We start from the raw sequence: 13,499 nt of genomic DNA, 5'->3' as shown, positions 1-13,499 counted from the left end.
TGGAGGAAATAAAATATGAGATTGAGAGATTAAAGTTGTAATACCTCAGAAAAAAGTTCTAATTTGAGTAAACATTTTAAGAATAAGGCTGCTTCCCTTGCTGAGTTGATGAATGAATAAACAACTTAGACAATTGTGACTTTATTTTCAAAATATTACTACTTTTAACATAGTATTCATCGATAGTCTTAGAATCTAGTAAAATAAAATTGTTTTCAAAAATGGGATTGTTTTCTCATAAAATTAGGCATTAAATTTTTGAATTGAATTTGTTTTCAAAATTGAACTGTATCACTAAAACTGCTGTTTTGGAAACACATCAAATCTTATTGTTTTTTTTTTCTCAAAATACAGTTTTCTCTTTGCCACTTCGTTCTCAAAAGTTTCACTTTATTCTTGAAATATTCATTTCCCCTAAATTATAACAATATTATAATTGTCATTATAAAGTTTTTAAAATCTTAATCATCTTATTTTTTCTTTTTGGTACACCAACAAAAACCGCTGCAGTGAACACTTGTATTTCCGAGGTTTAAACATGAACGTGAAGGCGCCATGACCTTTTACCCGCCACATTGCCGACAGTCAGTCATATGGTCAGGTTGACGGTAACGTGTGTGACTAAAAGCCCGCTGGCACCGTTTACCGGATCCGTTCCCCGGTTAGAGGAGCAGCTAGCGGGTTAGCTAGCGGTCAGAGCGGGAGTGTTAGCTGCTAACAGCTAACAAAAGATGGAGGAGTTTCTGTCGAGCTGCCGCCACGCCGCGCAGGTAAGACACACACACACACACACACACACACACACACACACACACACACACACACACACACACAAACACACACCGTTACTCATCATTAGCCTGTTAGCTCTATTATTTTTTCAACTTGGGCTGTTTCATTATAGTGAACGGCTTCCGGTCAGTTACACCTTTCAGAATAAACTTCCGGTCATTATAACAAGTCAATAACATAGTAAATGAAAACATACACTTAGACATTTATTCATGTTTATTATAACACAGTGAAATACAGGACAAAGTTACGAATGTACAGAGAAAGTAAACACAGCTGAACGAAAAAAAAATGTGTGTGTGTGTTAGGTAACAAACTTAAGAACGAGCTCATGTACAGAAACATAAATGTTTTCTTGTAGAGACGGATCAGTTTCAGTGTGTGGATGTTGTGTTGTGGTTGGAGCTCTTCTGTGGTGCTTCATAATTAACTCATGAACAATCACTTATTAACAAAAACTGCATCAACGTTCACAGTAAATGGAGTTTACCTCGCACTAAGCTTCTCAGGAGAAGTTTTAATAGTGAACATAACTGCACCTCATGTAAAGATCACATGTTTGGTGACGGTCAGTCTCCCTCTGCACTGTTGGACAGAGACAGTGTTGTCTTTGTCTTTGGTTTCTGAACAATCAACAGGAGAATTTATTACATGTTGAAAACTTAGAGTTATGAGGGAAAACCGCAAGAAAATACCTTTATTTACATTTTCTCACTTCACTAACAATATTTAATGGTTATATAATGTAATTTTATTCAGTTTAATTTAGTTTTATCTGTCTGTTTGTCTCTGAGTTATCGTTATAGACTTGCTGACATGGTATATTACAATGTTTAAAAAGAAAACAAAAATCTGAGCGGTGTGTCCTGGTCTTCTTCCCCCAGGCGAACACAGACCAGCCTGGACCACAGTTCCATGTTGTTCTGGGGAACGAGTCCTGTGATGTGGACTCCATGGTGTCCGCGCTGGCCTTCGCCTACTTCCTGTCCAAGGTGAGACCTGGGGTCATTGAACTCAGAGACACCTGGAATCACTTGTTTGTATTGTGTAAAAGCTTCAGATGATGAGTCTGTAATAGAAGCCAATAGAAAACACTTCCTGTTGTTTTTGTCAACATTAAAAGTAAAAGCCAGGAAGACTTTTAATGTGAAGGTTCTGGAGGAAGTGTTGAGTTTGATTCAGTCAGAGTGAAGTCCTGTCATGACTGTGCTGTTGAAGTGAGGAGTGAGAGTGAATGAGGACGACAGGTGAACTCTCAGGTAGATAAACACCCCGTTTAGGACCTGGAGGTGAAGCTGTGACATCACAACCACCGTCACTACACACGTCAGAGGGAATCAATCAATAATTAATGTGTAGAGCTGATAATCAAACAGACTGTTAACAGAAATAATGGATCCAATCAGTCAATCACTCACATTCATTTTATAAATGATGCTGTAAAAATAAACAGGATCATTCTTAATGATGCTGTTGTCTCTCTCTCTCTGTCTCTCTCTGTCTCTCTCTCTCTGTCTCTCTCTCTCTTTCTCTGTCTCTCTCTCTGTCTCTCTCTCTCTTTCTCTGTCTCTGTCTCTCTTCTCTGCATCTCGAAAGAGCAGCTAGCAGAAAGAGCAATTTAGCTGTCTTCTCTGTTTCTCACTGTCTCTCCTCTAGACTCTTTGCTCTGTTCTCTCTCTCTCTCTGTCTCTCTCTCTTTCTCTCTCTCTCTCTTTCTCTGTCTCTCTCTCTCTCTCTCTCTCTCTCTCTCTCTCAGACTGAGCTCAGTGACGTGCTCGCTCTCCCTCTGTTGAACATCCATCAGTCCGACTTGCTGCTGCGCTCAGACAACCTGTTCCTGCTGCGACAGACCGGTCTGTCTCCAGACCTCCTGCTCTTCAGAGACCAGCTGGACCTGCGAGCCCTGCAGAGAGCCGGCCGCCTGCGGCTGACGCTGGTCGACCACAACGTCCTGGCCAGGTACAAACACCTGACAGGTAGAGACTAACACATGACAGGTGAACTTTAACACCTGACGGGTATGAATGCTAACCTGCACAGGTAGTCTTATCCATGTATACCTCAGGCTGGTTCCTCAGGTAGGTGTCGGGTGGATGAGCACACCTGTCTCTCTCTCCTGCAGTGCAGACAGTGACCTGGAGGGGGCGGTGGTGGAGGTGATCGACCATCACCTGTTGGAGAGAGAGCCCTCTCCCTCCTGTCCTGTTACCGTGGAGACAGTGGGATCCTGCGCCACCTTGGTAACAGAACGCATCGTCCAGAAAGCTCCGCAGATCCTGGACCAGCAGCTCGCTCAGCTGCTCTACGGTAAACAGCTGCTGCTGCTGTCAGAGACTGACGACCGATCAGTGTGTGTAACTGTGTGTAACTCTCTGTGTGTGTGTGTGTGTGTGTGTGCAGCGGCGGTGGTGTTAGACTGTGTGAACATGGCTCCTGCAGCAGGGAAGGTGACTCCTAAAGACAGTCAGTACGCTGCTGCGCTGGAGACTCGTTTCCCCGCTCTGCCACCGAGGGGCGCTCTCTTCCAGGCGCTGCAGAACGCCAAGTTTGACGTGTCAGGTGAGTTTCAGAGTCACCTGTACCTGAGGACAAGTGTCAGTCTGCACAGGTAGGACAGGACGGAAACAACAAGAGTGAAAGAGACGAGAAGCTGAGAGCAGAACGTTAAGGAGATGTGGAGTAGTATTTATCACACGCAGTATTTTAAAGTATTTATCGCAGTATTTTTCCTCAGGTCTGAACACTGAACAGATGTTGTTGAAGGACATGAAAGCTGTTTCAGGAAGTTTGAATCTCGCCGTCTCTGTTCTCTACATCACACTAGAGGTCAGTCAATACACACTGTACTGCATACTGTACTACATGGTACTACATAGTTCCATGGTCTGAGCCGGTGGTACCTGCTTCCTGTCCACCTGTCACAATCAGCAGTGACCTCTGACCTCAGCTCAACTGCAGTGACGTGAGTCTGACAGCAGGTGGAGACAGAGCTGCAGCCTACCTCCTCTTAAGATTAGGTCTAAAGGCATTCTGGGTAGTGTAGCGCACTGACTGTGTGTGTGCGTGCGTGCGTGTGTGTGTCAGGAGTTCCTGCAGAGGGCGCAGTTGGAGGCGGAGCTCTCAGGTTTCTGTCAGAAGTTTGGATATGATTTGCTGCTGATGATGACCATCTCCTTCACTGAGAGCAAAGAGCCAATCAGAGAGCTCGCTGTGTTCAGCCACAGCTCCACCTGCAGGGAACAGGTACACACTGATACTACACATCCTCTTTAGTTTGTACTCAGTGATGTTGTTTGTGTTTGAGTTACCATGACAACAACAGTCTAGGTGTCCTCCCTCCGCAGGTGAGCCAGTACCTGGAGCAGGCCCGTAACCCCGCCCTCAACCTCTGTCCAATCAGCAGCCCCCATCCTCACGTCACAGCCTATCAGCAAGGTAAGCTGCAGGTCTGATCCAGGTCTTAGATTGTGATTGATGCAGGAAATGAAAATAACGCTGTGTTTGATGAACTCTGTTCTGTAGGAAACGTGTTGGCGTCTCGCAAGAAGGTCCTCCCCATTGTTAAAGACTTCCTGAAGGAGCAGGAAGGAGACGGTCGCCTGGGAGACGTGGAGGAGGAGGAGGAGTCTGGGGTCCCTCCGACCCCAATGAACAGTCTGGTGGAGGGCTGTCCTCTGGACGAAGGTCTGCCTCACATCAGCGCCCAGGACCTGGTGGAGAAGGTCAGCAAGATGGCTGACAGAGGAGGGAACTGACCTCTGACCTGTCACCTGTCACCTGTGAGGAGTCATCAGATCTGAGGATGATGAAGGTCCCACAGAGACACAGAGAGGACAGAAGAAGAAGAGTGAGTGAGTTTGTCTCTGAGACACAGAAAGTTTGTTTTTCAATCACAAGTTGATTTATGTTTCGAACATGGACGACGTCAACAGAACCAACAGAACCCACAGAACCTGTCTGAGGTTTGTGTCCATGTGTCACTTTTAGAATGATGTCACTTGTTGCTGTGGAATATAAAGAGTTAAACATGTTGTTCCTGTTTCCTGATCAAATACAGAAAAACATGTTTCAGAATGAAAGTGTTTGATTTTACAGACGTTAAAACCTGGAAAATAAAAACAATTAAAAACCTCGTCACAGAACGTGTTTGGATCAGAAGTAATAACGTGTTCCTCTCGTGTCTCAGTCAGAACCATTCACACCAAACCCAGTCGCTTTCTGAACATAAACAGACATGAAGGAGACGCTGCAGTGGTTGTGTAGAGCAGAGTTGGTCACATGACAGTTAATAATCACATGATCATGTCATGACAAAAATGACAAAAATAAAAACAGCTTCAACGTTCAAACCGCAGACGATAAACATGAGTGACTGTTTGTAGAAAGACGAGACGATCCAAGTGAAATTTCCCCTCCTTCCCTTTCGTTTAATAAAGGTTTTTACAAACTTATGATGATGTCACTCGTCTGTCGCTCTGTCTGTCTCTCTGTCTGTCTGTCTGTCTCTCTGTCTGTCTGTCTGTGTCACACTCTGCTGAAAGTGGTTTCCTGCCAGGAGTGGGTGGTGGTGTCCCTCCACCTGTCCCTGTCCCTCCACCTGTCTCTGTCCTTCCACCTGTCCCTGTCTCTGTCCGTCCACCTGTCCCTGTCTCTGTCCGTCCACCTGTCCCTGTGTGTGAAGTGACGTGATGGTCTGATCTCAACGTGTCAGAAACTGCTTTAATTTCACAATGTTAAAAGTTCTTTTGAAACTCAACACTTTCTGCGGAAGTTTCACAATAAGATGAAGGGCAGGAGGTCTTTACTGTGAACCATGGAAAGGCTTTTATTGTGAAACAGGGAGGAAGCGATGAGTTTGCAGAAACAGGAAATTGCAGAAATAAAGTGACTAATGTGAAAACATTTCCTTTGTTTTCCTCTGGCTTTTATTTTGTTTAAGTTTCTTACCTCAGAAAATGTTTTAATCTGATCCTAAAATTAAGTTTAATATTTTGACTTCACAGTTCTGAGATGTTAAAAAAGATATTAACATGAGATCATGACGTGTCTCCTCCTGATTTACCTCCTGTCTCCTCCTCCTGATTTACCTGTGTCTCCTCCTCCTGGTTTACCTCCTGTCTCCTTCTGATTTACCTCCTGTCTCCTCCTCCTGATTTACCTGTGTCTCCTCCTCCTGATTTACCTCCTGTCTCCTCCTCCTGATTTACCTGTCTCCTCCTCCTGATTTACCTCCTGTCTCCTCCTCCTGATTTACCTGTGTCTTGTGATAAAACATGATAAACTGTTGTCTCAGCAGCAGCAGCAGGCACTAGGTCCCTGAGGACTCCCATAACTTCCTCATGCTTTGAAAAGCCCTGGCAGGTGATTGGCTGACATTAATGAAGTCAGAGGGAAGCTGATCAGCCACCTCACCTGTCTGCACAGAGCAGGTGAGCATCGACCAATCAAACAGCGGCTCAGCTGTGAAATGCAGCAGAACCTGTCGGGCAGAGCGAGAGAGAGAGGGCGAGCGAGTCCCATAGAGTCAGAGTGGGAACTCCCTCAGAGAGAGAGAGAGGAAGCTGTGACATTGACACATACACACTCACACACACTCACACACATTCACACACAGCGGCGTCCAGCAGGTCATACATGTCGGTCAGAACAGGCTGTGACATCACTGTGACATCATGAGTGGACACACTGACGGGCACGCAGAAGACAGGTACGTTAATATTTAAAACTCAAACACTAAGATCCTGTGTGTGTGTGTGTGTGTGTGTGTGTTTCCTGTACCAGCATAAAGAGGAAGTTTGGTGAAGTTGTATTTTCGATACTGGCATTCTTTCTTCCAGGTGGTCAGTGAAGGGGTCGCTGTGGTGCATTTGCTGTCCTCACAGTGTTTTGGTTTTGTTTTGTTTATTAGCAGGAAGTGATGTCAGCATACTCCAGCTGACTTCCTTACTGCTTCCTGTCTCTTGGTTCAGTCCGGTCCAGGTTCAGACCCACATCAGACCTGGTCTCTGTTCTGTCTCTTGGATCCAGATCAGGTTTCTGAGACAGGAAGTCTCTGTGACATGGACAGTCACATGATGCAGAGTCAGACACATCGTCTGTTTTATTCCACTCAATCCTCTTCTCTTGTCTAAACCTGGTGCCTACGTTACCCACAATGCACCTGGGTTTGAGATGTGTTATGCTAGTAGGTGCTAATATGTCCTGTGCCTGCGGCAGAAATAAGATCTGGTGAGTTCACTGCCCATGGACAATTTATCAGACTCCACACAGCTGCCTCTGCAGACACTGATGACATGCAGTCATACCCCAACACCTGGAAACACCTGGAAACACCTGGGAACAGTTCAGCACTAAGTCTTCCTGGAACAGCCTCAAACAATCTATGAACCTCGTAAAGAACCCAGAGCCCCTCTTAACCCCAGGAATCTGCTCGAGCTCTCCTGGAGCCTCCTTATGAAACCACCTTAAGAACTCCTCAGAAATCCTGGAACCTCCTCAAGAACCCCTGCGCCCCCTTGAAGCTCTCCTGGACCCTTCTCAAGACTTGTGGATCCTCTTCAAGTACATCTGAAACTGTCTAAACAAACCCTGAGCCTGTCTCCAGAGTCTTGGAACCCCCTTAAGAACTCCTGGAACCTCCTCTGGAAACCTCGCAGGACTCTCCTTAGGAAACCATGAGCGTCACTCAGTCACACCTCGAGCCTCCTCTTCAAGAAGAATGAGAACAACCTGAAGACCTGCTCAACCCCTTCCACCTGGACCGCCTCAAGCACACCTCAGGCACTCTTTAAAGAATCCTAGAACCTCCTTAAGCCCTGAACCCCTCTCTAGAACCCAGGAACCTGCTGGACAGGTAAGGACACCTGAGAGAGGCCTCTCAGAACTCCCTGGATGTTTCAGTTCTGTTTTTTCCCTGTCTGACCCTGAAGGCAGCACATTGGAAACATGACCCCCCCCACCCCCACGTCCCACTTTCTGTTCCACATCTGATCTCCTTCGCTTGTGACCTAAGCAAACACACAGGTACACGGGTGTGGCTAACTGAGTGGGTGTGTCAGATAGCGTCTCAGCTCTGCTTCAGTAACAACAAACAGAGGAACAATACAGCCCCGCCCCCTCACCTGCTCAGGTGTGTCTCTGTGGACAGTCAGAATCAGAGTAGTCAGGCAGGTTTGATCTGATTCAGATTTTACTGGAACATCGAGCTCCTCACTGGATCAACTGCATGCCACACCGAGTCTACTTCCCACACCTGACAGGTGAGAACACCTGACCGCACAACGTCTCTTCAACAGGAAAACCAGGAGCTTAAAACGACAGAAAAGAGTCAGGTGTGTGTGTGTGTGTGTGTGTCTTCAGTTTTCTTGTGAGCTTCACTAATGTGGTTCTTGCATCACTCTGTGTCCAGACCTTAATTTCAGTCTGTACTGAGTCCAGGTCTGGGTCCAACACTAAGGTTATTTGTTATTTTTAATGGTGGTTGAGAAGGAGGAAGGGGGGGGCACAGAGCTGAAGGGGGGCAAAGATACTGCATGATGTGAATTAGACCTGAACCACATGTTGATCTGATTCAGTGTGACATCACTTCCTGATGATGTCACCATCTCTGATGTCCCTCCACAATGAAACAGTCATAAAGTTCCAGTCCGGTCCGGACACAGTTAGATCCAGTCCAGTCCGGTCACAGTCCGATCCAGTCCAGTTACCATCAAATCCAGTCCGGTCAAAGTCTGATCCAGTCCGGTCAAAGTCTGATCCAGTCCAGTAAGAGATCCAGTCCGGACACAGTAAGATCCAGTCCAGGTCACAGAGCTGCAGCAGCTTAACAGCTTCATATTACGGTTGATGACAGAGTGAAGGTGAAGACAGATCTGAGGTCAGTGAGTCCAGAACCAGTTCAGACCAGACTCCGTGTTTGGGTGTTTTTTCTTTGGTTTGTCTGAACACGAGTAGCAAATATTTGGACCCGACACACCTCCACCTGTCTGTTGGGTTTGGAGACAGTTCGTCCAATCAGAAAACCCGTCAGTGAGAGGGTGGAGTCTGACATCATCACATTTAAAGGACTTTGTTCAACTGTCAGTTTGTGAAGGAGGAAAATGTTCCAGTCCTGACTGTCCTTGAACTCACCGTCCTGTCTGCACTCTTACATCTGACTGATGACATCACGACTTGAATGATTTTCTTCATATCTGCTTCTTTGTTGTCAGTTGTTGTTGTTGTTGGTTTGACTTATGTCTCTTTTGTCCCTGCAGGGCTCCTGTAGGGGCCTCGGACCCCCCAAACATCCAGGACATGGAGCTGAGGGAGGAGTGGCAGGACGACGGCTTCCCCAGGTCTGTGCATTGATGTTTGACCTTTGACCTCTCAGAGACGCCAGACCTCTGGTTTTAACCACATTTACAGAACCTGATGACTGACTGACTTTTCTCCTGTGATCAACATGGTGTACGGTCTATCACATTTTCAAAATAAAAGAAAATTCATTCTCTGACTAAAAGCTGCTTCACAGTAAGAGTCCTTCATAGAAATGTAGTGGAGTAAAGGGCAGAAGTTTACAGAATAATACTCAGGTCAATGTACTTAGTTACTGTCATCTTCATCATCATCATCCTCATCACTTCGTCATCTTCATCATCATCATCATCATCATCAAACAGCAGCTCAGGTTTAAACCAACAGGCTCTGTTTCTGTAGCTGGAGGCTTTGAACAGTGAAACCAGAGCTCCTGTTCGCTGTTACAGACACTGATGATGATGATGATGATGATGGAGCCTCCATCTGCTGGTTTGTAAACTCGCAGCAGCTTTGATTGACAGGAGATATGACTATATTTTGTTTTAATCTCTTTATTTCATTTTCCTGCTCACGGCGGTCCAGACCTCTCCCAGAGGATTGTGGGAGTCCAGAGGAGGCAGCGAGCCCATCAGGAGGTGAGCAGCGACCAGGTGACCACGACACTTTGATTAATCTCCTCTTCATGGTTTCAGTATTAAATAATGATATTTTGTATTAAATATTACATTATTGTTTATTGTCTCATCATTCTGCTTCTCTTGCCATGACCCCTCCTCTCTTAGCTCCGCCCACCAGCCTCGCCCTATCAGGTACAGTTGGGGGTGGGGTTAAGAAGCGCCTGGTGGCCCCTTCTCTCAGCCTGACGCTGAGCGGCAGAGACCAGAGCAATGATGGTTTCTCTGCCGCCGCCCTGTCAGCGACGCCGGACGACACACCATCACTGGACATCAACCTGGAGGCGCTGGAGACGCCATCAGACAGTGAGACAGGAACTCTGCCGGACAGCACGCATGAGCTGGAGTGGGACGGTGAGACTCATCTTGTGGTCATTCTTGTCTAAACAACCAGAGTTTGTTTGGCTGCACTGGAAACCAGTTCACCAGCTGCTCCAACACTGATTACTGCACTAACTCCTGACCTTTGAACTCTCTCTGACAGATGACCTCCCCCGGATGGGGAGGGACAGGACTGTGGGCGTGGTCAGAAACCCTGCGGAGCCATCTGAGGGTCTAATGGGAGTGGACCAGGTGGACAGCAGGGGGCGCCGCTGGAGGCGGTTCTGTATCTCGGGACAGGAATACCAGGTCAACATGAGTGTCCTGGAGCCGTACCTGCAGGTCCTGTCACACGGAGGTCAGAGGTCAAATATACTACTCACCTGAAACTGACAGCGAGGTCAGGAGGGACAGTCCCCCCTCCCACCCCCCTACAGGCAGAGAGCAGTAACTACAGGAACAGTGTGACATCATCCAGAAATAAAACAATTTACAATGTGTTTTCTTTCCTTTAGTTCAAAGGAATCTAACGCACCTGTTCTGCTCTGTCTGTGTTTTAATATCAAAATCAATAAAACGATTAAACCTGAGACAGCAGCGACTGATGCTATGCTAAGCTAATTAGCTTCAACAAGCTTTGGTTTCAATGACCAACTCAGTTACTCAGATGTCAGATCAATAAGTCGGTTCAGTTCTACTTTGACTGTCAGTTGATATAAGTGTGTGTCAGCCGACACCTGTAACACACCTGTAACATGTGTGTTTAACTGTGACTCTTCTCTGCGTCTCTCTGGTTGTCAGGTTACTACGGAGACGGGATGAATGCCATCATCCTGTTCACTTCCTGTTACCTGCCGGAGAACACGGTGGAGGACTACGAGTACGTCATGGACAACCTGTTCAGGTGAGACCCGAGGTCACACTGGTGGTCTGGCTGCTGAGACACAGACTGAACAAGGACCAGAACTCTCAGGACACGGCGGATGATGATGAAGAGAGTTTGAGTGGAGCTGAAGACTCCAGTCAGATGTGTTTGACGATGTTGTTGAACTGATGAACACCTGGACACAGGTGTGACACAGTGTTGTTTGTGGACCTGCAGGTACATTGTGGGGACTCTGGACCTGATGGTCTCTGAGAACTACGTGCTGGTCTACCTGTGTGCCATGGCTCCCAGAAACAAACTGCCGGCCATCAAATGGCTCCACCAGTGCTACACCTCCATCGACAGGAGGTACGACGGGTTCACTCACCAGGACAGCTCTGAGGGGCGGAGCTATCACGGTGTTTCCTGAGTCTGACGTTTGTGTCGTTTCTTTAAACGTGTGAAACTTCAGAAGAAACTAAACATTTTATATCATGTTAAAGAAATAAGGAAATAAGGTTGTTTCCATGACGACAGAGGTGTAACTCGTTGTGTGTCTCCAGGCTGAAGAAGGACCTCAAGGGGCTGCTGGTGGTCCATCCTGCCTGGTACATCAAGGCTCTCATCACTGTGGTCAAACCTTTCATCAGGTCAGCAACACACATCTACCTGTTCATCTGGGTAACCATAACAACAGTCCATTACAGTTAAAGTGCAGGTAGCTGTGCTGCAGCTGATGGACAGGTGAACCTGAAGAGTTAAACTGACCACAAACCGATGACTGACGATTGATGACTAACTCTGTGGGACTCACAGTGACCGTGCTTCACAAGCTCTCTGACTTCCTGTTGCTGACCTCTGACCTCTGACCTGTGTCCACAGTGAGAAGTTCAGCAGGAAGATTCGGTTTGTCCAGAGTCTCCATCAGCTCTCTGAGTTCATCCCCACAGACAGACTGCAGATCCCAGACACCATACGCCAGTAAGACCCTGACCTCTACTGGACTCTACTGTGGTTCTACTGTCTCTGTTCTACTGTCGGGTTCTACTCTGTTAAATTACTGATGGACCCTGTTGGACCTGTCTCTCTCTCTGAGTCGATCCTCCTCCATTTCCTCTTCCTGGACTGAACTGGTCCTGATCCAAGAGGCCTCTTCAGTCCTGACTGACAGACCCAGGTATCGAACCTGTGAGGGGTCGTCATCGTTGACGACCCCTCACAGGTTCGATACCTTAGTGAGTCAGGACTGAGGGAACGTTTCCTGTTTGATGGTAACTCTCTGATCGTCCCGCAGGTTCGACGAGAAGCTGAACAGATGACGATGACGGACTCTGACGTCGACAAACTGGATGGATCCTAAAGGTCAAAGATCAGCAGCCTCTCAGCCTGCTGACCTCTGACCTACTGCCTGTACAGAAGACACACAGAGACTCTGGGTTTATTTATTCTGTCTTTGAACTGGGGGGGTAAGTTAAACTGTCTGTGGCTCTTAACTGTAAAACTCAGGTTCAAGTGTAAACACAACCAGCTGATTCACACCTGCTGGAAGTATTACAGGTGTGACTCAGGTGTGACCCTGTGAGTGTATAAAAGTGGACTGACTGTATTTTCCTTTCATCTTCACCTCTGTGTTTGTTGGAGGTTTTTCTGTTTCAGCATCAGCAGTGAACAGCTGTTTCACCTGCTCCATCATCCTCCTGTAATAAAAGCATCGATCAAACTTTTTGAACAAAATTTTTCTCAGATTGTCTGTTTGTGTTTTTCTGTTCTTCATCACCAAAGTGACCATCATCATCATCATCATCATCATCATCATCATCATCATCATCATCATCATCATCATCATCATCATCACACCTTGTTCTTTAGTCTATAAAGAGTCTATTCATTCATCAGACTGAGACCATGTAGTGTGTTTCTGTCTCGGTCTGCTGGTGAAGAAATCTATTGATCTAATTCTCTGTTATTATATTCTGTTTATCATTATTATTATTATTATTATTATTGTTATTATTATTCATGACATAAATAGTTTTTAATAGTTTATAATATTTCATGTTATCATTTAAAAAGTCCTCTTTCAGGACTTCAGGGACTCGGGTCACTGTAACACCAGATCTGATCCTGTCCGGTCAGCTCCTCCTCGGTCCAGCAGGGGGCGGTCTGCTCCCACAGCTGGGTCTAACACTGAGGTCCCAGGACCTGCTCAGGTGCCTCAGGTGGAGTTTCATTTACTCTGTGACTCATGTTTCAGAGCTGCTGCATCATTTCAACTGAATGAATCAGACCCCATTTCACTGAACAGTCAAGATCCACTTACTAGTTTGATCCAGAACTCTCAACTCTGAGTAAAGAATGGACTGATGAACAAACTGCAGTAGGTGATGAAGCCTGTCTGGAGCCTGTGGTTCCAACAGTTCCTCAGGTTCAGAGACAGGAAGTCTGATGTCAGCTGGTCAGCTAACAGACAGGAAGCCAGGGAGTAGCTTACTGATGTTGGCATGTCCTGATTAACAACCTTTACTTTCACTCCACTGTCTCTGCTGCTT

General features: G+C 46.4%; 2 protein-coding genes across 5 annotated transcripts; both read left to right on the top strand.

The window, feature by feature from the left end:
• The first annotated feature begins 574 nt into the window (after window positions 1-574).
• On the top strand, window positions 575-5,243 carry LOC111234105 (exopolyphosphatase PRUNE1-like). The gene is made up of 9 exons (XM_022762028.1): window positions 575-770; window positions 1,677-1,784; window positions 2,549-2,751; window positions 2,915-3,099; window positions 3,193-3,351; window positions 3,527-3,618; window positions 3,877-4,035; window positions 4,137-4,227; window positions 4,315-5,243. The coding sequence occupies exons 1-9, from the start codon at window positions 732-734 to the stop codon at window positions 4,545-4,547; spliced, it is 1,269 nt and encodes a 422-aa protein (XP_022617749.1). The 5' UTR covers window positions 575-731; the 3' UTR covers window positions 4,548-5,243.
• Window positions 5,244-6,136: 893 nt separating this feature from the next.
• Window positions 6,137-12,662, top strand: LOC111234112 (bcl-2/adenovirus E1B 19 kDa-interacting protein 2-like protein). 4 transcript variants are annotated; one of them, XM_022762041.1, is made up of 10 exons: window positions 6,137-6,221; window positions 9,048-9,128; window positions 9,673-9,740; window positions 9,873-10,118; window positions 10,249-10,443; window positions 10,887-10,989; window positions 11,188-11,319; window positions 11,514-11,600; window positions 11,833-11,931; window positions 12,245-12,662. In XM_022762041.1, the coding sequence occupies exons 2-10, from the start codon at window positions 9,088-9,090 to the stop codon at window positions 12,267-12,269; spliced, it is 996 nt and encodes a 331-aa protein (XP_022617762.1). In that variant the 5' UTR covers window positions 6,137-6,221; window positions 9,048-9,087; the 3' UTR covers window positions 12,270-12,662. The 4 variants fall into 4 exon arrangements, with proteins under 4 accessions (XP_022617762.1, XP_022617759.1, XP_022617758.1 ...); XM_022762038.1 differs by lacking the exon at window positions 6,137-6,221 and adding an exon at window positions 6,278-6,499 and having other exon boundaries at window positions 9,673-9,725; XM_022762037.1 differs by lacking the exon at window positions 6,137-6,221 and adding an exon at window positions 6,279-6,499.
• The last annotated feature ends 837 nt before the right edge of the window (window positions 12,663-13,499 follow it).

This window comes from Seriola dumerili, unplaced genomic scaffold (genome assembly GCF_002260705.1).
Source record: "Seriola dumerili isolate Sdu_G_001 unplaced genomic scaffold, Sdu_1.0 BDQW01000435.1, whole genome shotgun sequence".
NCBI classification, from domain to species: Eukaryota; Metazoa; Chordata; class Actinopteri; order Carangiformes; family Carangidae; genus Seriola; species Seriola dumerili.
Note: the sequence above shows the minus strand (reverse complement) of the source record. Positions and strands in the feature narration are given on the sequence as shown.